General features: G+C 40.9%; 1 protein-coding gene and 1 pseudogene across 1 annotated transcript in view; one reads left to right on the forward strand and one right to left on the reverse strand.

Annotated features, from left to right (window-relative positions):
- LOC146551022 (uncharacterized) overlaps positions 1-556 on the forward strand; it is a 44,595-nt gene extending 44,039 nt beyond the window's left edge. The window contains exon 9 of the mRNA XM_085259832.1: positions 299-556. Coding sequence (XP_085115958.1) covers positions 299-556 — 258 coding nt within the window. The remainder of the gene's footprint in view (positions 1-298) is intronic.
- Positions 557-5,523: 4,967 nt separating this feature from the next.
- On the reverse strand, positions 5,524-6,112 carry LOC146551023 (polyadenylate-binding protein 1A pseudogene; annotated as a pseudogene).
- Between the last annotated feature and the right edge of the window lie 6,807 nt (positions 6,113-12,919).

Consider the following 12,919-nt stretch of genomic DNA (forward strand, 5'->3'; position numbering starts at 1 on the left):
TTCCCAACCTTGTTATTCACAATTCGTTGGTTTTAATGTGGAAAAAGAGTGTTACAGGCAGATTACAGAAAACAGTGCTAATGTTTAGTATATACTGGGACTAATGGGAACATAAAATATGAGAGTGGGACAGTTATATGATTGGTCATATGGTATTCTTGTAACCCTCTTCCGGTGTTATGTTAATAAAAACAACTAAACTAAAACCGACTATGATGAATAACAATCATATGGAATTGTGTAAAAAGCTATGTATCTTTTCTAATATGAATGTACCTTCCATGTGTACTTATGCCAGTCATCAGTGACAGTGCAGAGTCTGACCGAGAAGGCTACCACTCCAGTGTCTCTTCTCATGAACCAAACTTCGCCACAGCCACCGAAAGACAAACCTGGCAAGAGAATGGCAGCTCAGATGGAGACCTACAGCAGCAGCTGCAGTACCCTTGGCTCCATGATTGGAGGACTGCAGGGAGGAGATAAGAGTCCTCAACCCAGCCAGCATAGCAGTGGACTCAAACCTGATCTGGTTCCTGTCTCCAACCAGCATGTGTAGCCAATAACTGCCAGCATAAATTAACCTAAGAGAATCTGAGAAATTAGTTTGTTGCAGGTAGCGCTTTAACAGCTGAAAGACATAGTTAGTTGTCACCTGACATAAAAAAAATTTCAACTCATACTAATTTCCTTCCTGAACTTTTGAGTTGGAAAGTCTCACTCATACCAAGTATTACAAAGAAAGTTCAACATTCTGTCATCAGACACACGCCAACAGTGTCAATCAGGCCAAGCAGACACACAAAGGTGGTTATCTATGGAGAGAATTTTGGCTCAAAAGGGTTATAAATGCATACATTATCATCCACAGCATCAGCTTATTTAAACTATATATATCAACCTTCACAGGGTACTGTGTAGTGTCTGTAATTGGTAAATCTATGTTTTCCAGTAGAGTTCTGTTTAGAAGAAGGCCAGATGACAGCAAGATCTTGAACGCAGCTTACATTTGTGAGTCTATGTGAAGCTGGCAGCATGAAATTCGTCCCCACGTGGGCATGTGACCTGTGCAATTTGTGCACTCGTATTTAAGGTTGTAAGTGAGAAGGATGTTACATGTAGTTTAGACATCTAGATGCACGGAAAGCTTTTTGAAAGTGAAAATCATGTGAAGTTGAACTTCATAAATTATGTGTAAATGATCCGTAGTTATTCATGTTTAGGTGCATGCATTTGCAAAATAGTTTACATGTGGTTAAATTGCTTTGTATTTGTGTGTGGATTGAACATTTTTGTAAATCTTTATTAACATACCATACACACATTTTTAATCCTTTTGAGTCCAATTTCTTTCCAAAGTTATTGGCTCAGAGTATTTAGGCTTGATATTGAAAATGGCCCCAGAACCAGGCTCCTGGCAAGGGACTGGACTCAGTCTCAAGTGTCCCTTAGAGGCAGTGGGCAAGAGTGGGTATTCTTGCTTTCTCCGAGTAGACAAAAGGTTTGTTTTCTTGTGCTGAATAATAGTTCAGAGTACTCAACTTTCTTGGAGTTGCTGGGTGGGGTTCTGGATGATGCCACACTTCGTATCGACAGACTTCAATGACAATGACAGCTAGATCTGGAGGGGCGTGATCAGGTGGAACAGCCAGCCTGATCTGGACAAGAGAAATGTCCTGCCATTGGACTTTTGTTGGGTGGTGGGAGTTAAAGAGTAGGCGCTTGTCTTGTGTGTGGGTTTCTGGTAAACTTCAATGTTGAGGCTTTCATCCTCTTCAATGAGCACAACACTGTCCAGGAATGGTAACCCATTATCCTTGGTATCCTCCTCCCTAAACTTTGTTTTTAACCACTGAGTTGATGTGATCCGTGAAGGTTTCTACTTCTTAGGTTTTGATTTTGACTTAATATGAAGAAGAACTTGTGTTCTTTGTGTTGTGTTGTGTGGGCCTCTGTGTTTGTAGGTTTATGTCCTTGTGTTCTGTGAACAACTTTGTCTAATACATTCCAGACCATTATTGTTTGTACAGCTTATTAAAAACAATGGATGTTTCATTAATGTGGTAGGTCTTAGATAGAATTAATGTCATTTTACAGTGCTGTACAAAGGTCTTGAGCCACCCTTTTTCTCTTGATGTTTTGAAAATTGGGAATAGGTGCAGCGACGTGCAAACAGACATGGAAATATAGTACACAACACAAAAAAAAGAGTCTGTGCAAATCTAACAAGCTCTAAAGTCAAAACTTGATATGGTCCTGGGCTTTGGTCCAGTTTTGAGGGGTTTTTGTTACTGAAGTCTTGTTATTTGATGTTCTGTTTGTTTGTTTGTTTGTTTTAGATTTTTAAACTCCTTTATATCGTGACTCCTCTTTTTTAGTTCTTGCTTATTTACATTTGTATTCTGGTTGGTTTATTTTAGTGTAGTTATTTTTAGCTTTCTCTGTGGATAAGGTGCTTGACACTGTGTTGATTTTCTGAAGCCCCAACATTTAGAAACACTCCCCTGGAGTCTTCCCTGGCACTGCCCCTAAACCCACAGCCCCATCCTTCTCCTGCAGCTGAGCCACAGACCACACCACGTCACACACATTTAGTCTTTTTTATTTAAATTGGGGATATTGCTTTACATCAGTTCTAGTGAACTATGTAATGGGATCTCCTGAAGCAGTGCCCCTGCACTCCATTCCTGCAAAGAGTGTGGCGAAGGTGCTCTTTCATGTAATTACCCAAGTCGGCATCCCAAAAAAGATACTGTCTGACCAGGGCATTCATGTCTCCCACACTAAAAGAACTGTATGAATTACTGGGCATTAAAGATGTTTGCATCAGCATCTATCACCCTCAGATTGACAGGCTGGTCGAGCAGCTGAATAAGATTTCAAAGTCCATGATTCAGAAGTTCATTTACGAGGATGAGCACAACTGGGATTGCTGGTTAGACCCTCGGTTGTTTGCATTTGGGTAGGTTCCCCCTTGATCTACTGTTTGGCAGGAAGACACAGGGTGTGTTGACCCTAATTATTAAAAACTGGGAGGAAGGCCCAAGCCCAGCTAAGAGCAAAATTCAATAGGTCCTGGACGGGAGAGCAAAACTACACACATTGTTATCACAAGATAATTTGCAACACATGGACAACAGAGGGTCTAGGATCAGGCAATACTGCTTCCTTCTTTGAGCTCAAAGGTACACAGCAAATTCAAAAGTGTTCAATTTTTTGGTGTTAATAGTCTCCTTGCAAAAGTAGAGTTAATTTTACTCTAAGCAGAGTCACATTCTTTTAATGTAACTCTGAGGTGTAAAATGATAGTAGTTAAAATCGAGTGTTAAAAATGAGTGTTTCTCTGTCAAATCTGGAGGTGTTACAATGGAAACATTAACTCTTGACCTCTTAACTCTGAACTCCTAGAGGGGCTATGACACCAACAGAGTAAATTCACAGACTCCGCCCCCAGCACGGCTCCAATCGAAGCTGAAGTGAAGCCGTTTCAGAACATTTTGCTCTACATATTTGAGTTGTTTGCCATGCTTGGTAAGTCATTTTTTCAAAGATTGTTTCAATTATTATTATGAGCTTTTACTTCTGTGGCTCTTTGGAGTTGAGACAAAGCTGTGTGAAAGGCATTAGCCATGTTGCTCGCTGATAGCATAATATTCTGTTTTAGCTAGCTGAAAGGTATTGTTTGCGGGCAAATACCACAGCCTTGAAAAAAGCTTGCATGTGAATTTTCAGTCAAACTTTTGGTCAAATACACCTAAAACAATGTGTAGAATGTGAAATGTTGGTATAATGGTGCTACTTGAAGCCTGAAAACGATCGCCCATAAAAGAAAACGAGCAAACAGCAGTAGCAGACGTCCTGACTGGGTTCTACGTTAGCATAGATCCCTCCAGAGTTTTGTGCACACGGTTTAGGTAAAAATTAAAAAGGTTGAGGTTTTACATTTAGTTCAGTATTACCTGTTGCCTGTGTCCTTGTCTTTTGGGAAAATACTTTACACAAGTAATGGCTCAAAGAGGATTCCTTTTTTTTTTTTTTTTTACTGTGCTGCAATTGTTTACTGGATTATTTGTGCCATTATTTAGTGTCAACTAATTTTTATTCGATCTCCGCACAGGATATGCTTGTGAAGATGGAATATGGGGGAGAGCAGAAGTGCGTTGAAGTTCCACAAAGGGATGAATGAAGGACATGCATATTGTATTGAAGAAATAAGTGATGAGAATGCTGTTATTTGCATTTACCATGTCAGACCTTTTGATAAACAAAATTCTAATGAAAGTGAGAACATGTATACTGTTACATCTTTCAGAATAAATGTTTTTCAAAAACCATTGCGTCTTTTTAGTAAATGTTTATTTCCAAAAGAAATTTCTAGAAGTTCAGAACAGTAAAATTCCCATTTTTTAGAATGAATTAGAAGATAACTCTTACGTAGTTAAACTAAAATACTCTTTGAGAGTTTATATATTAACTCTTAACACCAAGTGTTAAATTATCAACTCCAGACAGATTTGGTGTTTAACACTAAATCAGAGTTAACGTACCAACTCTCCAAAAAGAGTTAAATTAACACTCTCTGGTGTGGACCCATATAGACACTTTAATAGTGTTGAAATCAAATCCGACAGTGTTAATTTGGACATGCTGGATTTGCTGTGTACTTTCCAAGTGGCAAGGACCCTTCGTAGTGACACAATGAATGGGTGACACTGACTCTGAGATGGTAGTGTCGGACAGAGGAGGAGCCACACAATGTTGTATGTTGCCCAGTCGTATGTCACTGACAGAGCACCATTTTAACATGGGACCTGGCATGACGATGAGTTCACGGCCCTACAGGTTACCTGAGCATGAGACGAAAATAGTTCAGAAAGAAATAATAATAATGTATACTTTATTGATCCCTGTGGGGAAATTCCTCTGCATTTAACCCATTCACTCAGTGAAGCAGTGGGCAGCCACTGGGCGCCTGGGGAGCAGTGTGTAGGGACGGTACCTTGCTCAGGGGTACCTCAGGGTAGCCATTCAGTGGATTTGAACCCCTGACCTTACAATGGTGCCACCACTCTACCTACTGAGCTATCCCTGCCCCCAATGGCTGAAAGACTGAAAATGAGAAAAATAGAAGAGTCACAGAGAGTATGGTGTAGCCCCAAGATGGGTCTCTACAGTTCTGTGTTGACTACCATGAATAAAGTGTCTCAGTTATCCCATGCCCTGGATCGATGAGCTCCTGGGCCAGTTGAGTACTGCTCATTTTTTCACGAAAAATTGCCTTCTTGGATGAATTTGATTGGCTAATCAGTCTTCAGAAGAGGCCAGGCTGTCTAGAGGCTAGATAGCTGCAAAAACATCACTAACACTGCAACAATGTGTACTTGTGGGGTCTTTGGTGTCACAAATGATAACAGTTTAAGTCAAAATTAGAAATTTTCATCACTCCATGAGAACTATTGCCACTGATTTTCAGTCCTGTTCTTGTTTAATTCAGGGTACCTCAGCCTTTTCCCCTTGTTTCCATTCCTAAACAATGGCTTCCTGACAGCTGCTAGGACCAGAGACCGGCAGCATATTTGTACTGGCACGCACTGGGGCTGCGGCAGCAGAAGCATTTGCAGGGCGCTGGTTGAGTGCCTGTGTGGGTGTACGCTGAGCAGCCATCAGTGTGGGACCTGGGTGTTGTTGTTGGTGGTGGTTGTATAGATGGTGTTTAAGGCCTGAGGCCTGGGTGCTGACTGACGCATAGCATTCGGCATGTTCTGGAAGTGCTGAGGGCGCACTTCCAGAACTTCCAGCTGGGCCAGCTGTTTGGCAGAGAACACAGCACAGTTCTGAGCCTGTGGGATAGCTGCCATGAGGGTGGGACAGGCTGGTATGGGTGAAGGACAGGATTGGGCACAGCTCGGACAGTGGCCATCTTTTGCATGTACTAGTTGGTTAGATGAGCCTGATGCTCCTCTTTCCACTGAGCAAGGGCCACATACAGTGGCTTTGTAGCCATAATACGTCCATTCATCTCTGTTACAGCTTTAGTGTCCTCCTCTGAAGAAGAGAAGCACACAAAGCCAAAGCCTTTGCTGCGGTCACCCTCCATCATCACCTTAGCACTCATTATGGTTCAAAATGAGGAGAATTATAATCAATATGTAGCTTGCCATCACCAGTGTGTGAATGTGTGGGTGGATGACTGGATGTGTAAAGCGCTTTGGGGTCCTTAGGGGACTAGTGAAGCACTATACAAATACAGGCCATTTTACCATTTACCAATATATGTATAAATATATATATAAATATCATTTTTTTTCTTTTTTACTAAGTGTTCTGTTGTTAGTAGACTCAATGGTAGCTCATCCCTTGACTTAGGTACTTTTTTATTGCTTCACTGGTCAGTGTTTAGTAGCTGTGTTGGAAAGCACCCGAGCACACAGTGTTACAGACAGGTGAATTCCTTTATTTATAACTATTTAAATGTTTGTGCAGCTTTCCAGCCACCTTGTTAATGCAACACACTCCCCTGTCAGGTCCTGGCATCCTACTGAAATAGGGAAGCATGACCATGTGATGGACAGCAGCTGTGTGGGCCAGCCTCCTCTGACACCACACCCTGAACCCACTGGTCCATCCCTCCCCTGCAACTGAGCCACAAATCACACCCCGCCACGGCGGCTTAACAAATAAAAGTGGCTAATGTCCAAAGAAAAACTTTGAAGAGCTTCAGAAAGACTGGAGAACTGAAGATAATTGTTAGTTGTTGTTTTTTAAAGAATGAACGTCTGGATTCTTAGATGCAAAGTATGAAAAATGAGGTGGCTAAAAACTTTTGCACAGTACTGCACATAAAAAGAGAGTAATGCTGAATGACTGAATTCCCTTCAGCAGCCAATATGTATCATCCTGGTGGTACGATCTCCATTACTTTGATTGCAGCCAACTTCTGCTCTGGCTTGGCAACAAAAGCATGTTTAAATGCATACATCCTGCGCTCCAGGTCATAGGGTGCTGGAGCCCATCCTAGCTGCCATTGGGTGAGAGGCAGGCTATACACTGGACAGGTGGCCATTCTGTCATAGGGCTAACATACAAAGATGGTCAACCATTTACACTCCCATTCACACCTATGGCCAATTTAGTTAATTTAACCTTACTAACTGCATATCACTGGGAGAAAGCCAGAGTACCTGAAGAGAACCCACAGTCAATTGGTGGGAAAGAGACAGACTGAAGTCCCCCCGGCTTACCTCCCATCACCTGAGAGAGGGTAAACACCCAGCCTTTAATGATTAAAATGATGTAGCGTGCCATAATATGTGCTTTTGCTAATAGTAAATCATCTTTATTCTTAATGAAAGATAAAGAATATAATTATGATTCATATGTTGAATGAGTGCAGTTTGAGTAATGAAAATTATTCTCTGGATTTTGTGTGTGTGAACATGATCCAGCTTCACAGATTAGTGTCTGTGTGTGACTGTAGGAATGTGGAAAATTAGGAATTATTCTGTAGTAGTAACACTACAGGAGCAACCAATGCCCACTAATTTAATTTATGATTTTTGACTTTTTCCCTCTCTCTCTCCATTGTTTCTGATTGGAAACAAGAACTGGGCTCCTCTCCTGTTGGATTATATCCACACAGAGATAGGCGCATCGTAGCCATGGCGTGCCCATTTCTGCTTTCCGCTCTCCTCTTAAAGATCAAAACAAAGTCAGCATTAGCTCCGAGTAGGTTGGTTGGATTAGTATAATTCAAATTATTTGATTGCTTGAATATTTGATTATGCTTTTGATTTGCTCCTGCTAAACTGTGTCAATAAAATATCCTGCATTCAAAAAGTTTCTTTTTTTTAGAGTAAATTCTCGACCATCTCACACTTCTGTTTAATCGTTTTCAGTCTGACATTCATTCAGCTGTGTGAAAACTGTAACTTTAATCTCAGCCAAACTGATTTACTCAGGAACAAATAAAACACTGAACGCAAAACACTGAGAACCTTCTTGCTGTGATGCCACAGTACTACACAGTACAGCTGGTACTGTGTAGCACTGTATTTTACACTTTATATGCTTTTTGTTAACAAATTGGATTTAAAAAATGTACATTTGTAGTTTGCTGAACTTGTTTTGGAAATTTCACAAATTTTAGCCCCAGGAGTCATCGTGGACATGCAGGAACAGTGAAATGTGAAAAGTGTGTGTGATAGGAAACGACTTTAGGATCAATATCAGTTGAGTCTTCAGCTATGAACATTCATATTGAGTTTCAGCTTGTTGTATACTTGTCAAACCCAAAGAGCAATGCTGGGGAGGATATACGTATCCAATATGAAGAACTGGTTCCTTCAGTGGCCCCTTGAGGCTGGGGCCTAAATCTTTACCCAGTCAAAATGTGAAATACATAACAATAAAAAATATGTTTAGAAAATTATCTAGGTAGATAGGTAAATAATTCCCCCTCTTTTTTATGTTATACATTCAAATGATATTAAGGCTTAATATTGGAAATGATGGCAGCTTTTATTGATGGGTGTCAGACAGGCCTTATGGAGGCATTATGTCTGTCTACTGGATGTTTTGTGCTGATTTAGACATCATATCATGCGTTGTGCAACACAGCCTTTGAGGCACGTCGGTCATCATGCACCTCTCAATTTTTGTAACATGGTGCGTTGTGCTGTGGCCACCGCAGCTGGCATGAAAACACAAGTGTCCTGTTGGTTTTTGTTACCATTTCAATTATACAACACAGGCTCCAGTGCAGAAGCTTAGCTGTTGGAACAGCTGGAAAACTTGAGTTTGTGGAAAACATTTTGCAACAAAACAAAGTCTTGCTTTCTGGTTTTGTCTTTTTTGCTTGTGTAGAAAAGGTTTAGTAAAGTTTATTTATTAAGCACTTTTCACAGACAAGTGGTCATAAAGCACTGTACACAAAAGACTACAAAAATGATTAATTAACTAAATAAAGACAGTAAAATAAGCATGTAGTTTTAAGTAAATATTAATTCAATATAACATTCTCAACAGCAAGCCTTTTGTTTTAGCTGCTTTTTAAAAGAATCCACAGAGTCAACTAAATGTTGTTGTGGTGGTGACGGTTCCACAGACACGGTGCCACAGACTGAAAGGCATCGTCCCCCTGAGTCGTGTACGGGAACAACTAACAAGTCAACGAGCGAGCAGCACTGTATTATGCAAGAAGCTGAGACGCTTATGTGGAGATACTGTCTGAGTGGCGACACCTATCGCTCAGGAGAGTACTGCAGCAGCTGCCTGCAGCTTAACATGAGACTGTGAGATGAGGCTTTGACAGTGAGTGAAATGATTATTGCTGCAGGTGTTCTGGGGCTTTACTCATTGAAGTAACTGTAATTGACTTTGTATCAGAGTTTGATGTTGGTGGAATTTAGCTGATTATTTACCAATATGGTAAAACTTTAGTTGTTTAGTTCACTTACTAAATACTCAACCGTGTTCCTTAAAAAGTAAATTTTCTTAGAGTTAGTGGAGGAAATAAAAAGAAATACTAGACTTCAAATTTAACTAGTGGATACATATTTGCTTATGTTAGAATTTATTTTCATCTTTAAGGCTTATAACCCCCAGTATTGTATATTGTATAATTTCCACACACATTTCTGTTTTATCCTTTACTGCCCACAGATATGTAGAATAGTTTTGGATTTACAGCCTCTGATACCAGCAATAGCAAAGACTCAGGTAACATCCCAGAAAGACGATAAATCCCCCTGACACTTAGTAGCATACACTATTTGTACCGAAGACTTTATCCTTAGCGTGGACCAGTTTTTGGCATGTTTTGGGGTTTGAAAGCCCCAAAGGTTTGTAAGAAATTACAGGCTAGTCCCAACGTCAGCAACAGGATCAGCACCGATTCAAGTGAGTCTGCTCTTGGAACTGTCTTCATTTCATATATTTGACATACAAGGGCCAGTACTAACGGGCAGAAACATGGATGTGCCATGGGTTCCCCAGTTTTACCTACTGACACCAATTTGTATATAGAGGAAGTGAAAAAGAGCGCTCTGTTATCCTAGCCTGGAACACCACCAAGTCATCAGTTCAGGTATGTGGATATATTGAAAAGAAAATGCAGATGGCATAAACAATAGTAAAAATCCACAGGAATTCAGATTTTTAACAATGGCAAAGACTTTTGGTCAAAATTAAATCTCAAGAGGTGCCACAATTCACTGATCACATTAACCTGGTTAAAAAACAAATCAAGTTTACCAACGGGGACATGCTAGACTTTGATAGTGAGATTTTCATTAGTAATAGGGGACAATTAAAAGTTGATTTGTACCTTAAACCAGCGTTAAAATGTGCCCAACCCTCAGCACAGAGTAACATATGCTTTTACGTGCCAGGAGAAATGCATGATCTATCATTCGGGAAAGCAAACAACATGAGCCTAAACAAATGTCACAAAACAGACGAACAAGAAGACAGAACGCCATTTATGTAAAACGGGAAAGAGCATTTCTGAACAGAGGACAATGCTGTGATTGCAGCTGCATCAGTACACTCAAGTAATATCCCAGTTCATTCAAAGTGCTTTATACAGCATGCCTCATTCACCCACTCACACCATTTAATACAAGCACTTTTGTATTAAGTACAAGCACTTTTTTGCTTAAAAGCTTTCTGTCTAACATTCACAAACAATGGGGGAGGCGATCGAAGCCCTTTGGGTGTCTACCCTCCCTCTTTTGATTAAAAACTGGGAGCTTGAGTAGCTTTGCAGGCCTGGTCCTACCAGCCACACCCGTTAAGGACAGCTGACCTCTAGATCTGTGTACCTGGTAACTGACTGGGTTGAATTTAATGGCTTGGACCAAGCCCCAAGGGTCTGTTACTTTTAAACTGCTGGAGTGAGAGCTGTTCATATTAATGTAGATTAATTCTCAAGTTTTTATCTTTACTGCTTCACAAAGGAAATGTCAACAATTTACACTTTAATGGCGGAGTATTTTATTAAAGGAGTTTAGCAGGTGCAGAGCAAAAGCAGAATCAAATAAAAAATAATCAAAACCTGAAATTATACTTACCTAATTAACCTACTCTGAGATATTCTACCCTCTACATTGATGGGGAGGAGGTAGAAAGGTTAGAAAGCTTTAAGTTCCTCAGAGTCCACATCTCGGCAACCTTACCTCGTCCACAAACATTTCCCACCAGGTAGGGAAAGCACAACAAAGGCTGTACTTTCTCAGGAAGCTGCGTCCGGCCCAATTACCCCGGAGACTGCTAGTAAACTTCTACCGCTCCACCATCGAGAGCCTGACTTACTGCTGCACCGCGGAAGACAAGAGGAAACTGCAGCGGGTGGTGAGGGCAGCAGAGCGGGCAACTGGCACCTCACTAACCCCCCTCAGAGACATTTATACTGGCAGACTTCAGCAGAAAGCCAGCATCATCATCATCAAGGACCCCTCGCACCCTGGACACTCACTTTCCCCCTTCCCTCTGGTAAATGCTACAAGTCCATCATCTCAAAGACAAACAGACTCAATAGAAGTTTTTACCCACAGGCTATCAAACATGCCCTACCTCCACCCTGATTGGAGGATAACTGCACTGCCAACACTCATGGACATTACACCTTATTTATAGACCGTATTTTTATTTTTACTATATTGCAACCAACATTCCTACATTTTTAAACTGTAATTATTATAGTAGCAACAGCACCCCCACCCCACTCGATGTGCAACAGCAGCATCCCCCTCCCCACACACACACATTCAATGTATCCGTATGTATGCAGATGTATATATAACTTGTACATATCTTTCTTGTGTTAATGTAAAATTGTCAGTGTTACTGTGTAAATACTTACGCTATTGTGTAAGTATTACATTAAACCCTAAACTCATGGAACAATGCCAAACTGCCTTTCATTGTTCTTGTAACAGTGACAATAAAGACCTATTCTATGCTATAATGCTTACTGTGTGCTGATCCTTGTGAGTAAGAAGGTTAGAGAGAACGAGTGTGCGATGGCCACCAGCGCCCCTCTCTTTTCTGTGTAGGGATAACCAATAGAAGAGAAGTCAAGTCCAAAGGCGAACAATGGATTTATAAATACTGTGGAGTTTATACTCCAGCATGACAAAAATGAGCAGAGAAAAAAGCCAAAAAAAACAAAACTAATTTTAGGTTTCACAGTTTGGACAGTGGTTGAAACTGTGACCATGTGACATCCGATCATGTTGTTGACATCTGTGATGGACCGAGTTGAAAAAACAGGAGGAGTCCCAGGAATTATTAGAAAAATATAGTTTCCATTTACTTACCCCCAAAAATTATATTTCAAGGTTCTTTATTTGTCACATGCATAGTTATACAAGTATAACACACAGTGAAATGTAGCCTGACACGCTCCTTGACATGTGCAACAATTGTGTGGACGTACGTACATACGTACGTACTACGTGCAGTAGTAGCAGCAAGCAGGTGAATTCTGTACATTAATATGAATAGACATCTGACTATTTTACAGGATAGACAATATAAACATGTTTAAAATTAAAGGAATTTGAAATGTACATTGTTCCTTGGTTTAGTGTCTGGAAGAGAGTCCTGTCTCAGTCAATTATAGATGATGTGAGAGGGCGGGTGTGTGTGTTTAGGGCACGGATGGCTTGGGGATAGAAGCTCCTCTTGAGTCTCTCTGTCCTTGCCCGGATGATGCGGAACCTTCTACCAGATTGCAGAAGTTGGAACAGTTTGTTGCCAGGATGGGACGGGTCCTTCAGTATCTGCGCTGCTCTAGTCCGGCATCTCCTGGTGTAGGTGTCCTGAAGCGGGGGGAGAGCAATCCTGCAGCAGCGTTCTGCTGTACGGATCACTCTCTGGAGAGCTTTTTGGTCCTTCACACAGCTGTTCCCAAACCACGATG

Source organism: Mchenga conophoros, linkage group LG20, assembly GCF_057382185.1.
Source record: "Mchenga conophoros isolate Kocher_MC1m ecotype Shallow Benthic linkage group LG20, M_conophoros_male_GT1.1, whole genome shotgun sequence".
Taxonomy (NCBI): domain Eukaryota; kingdom Metazoa; phylum Chordata; class Actinopteri; order Cichliformes; family Cichlidae; genus Mchenga; species Mchenga conophoros.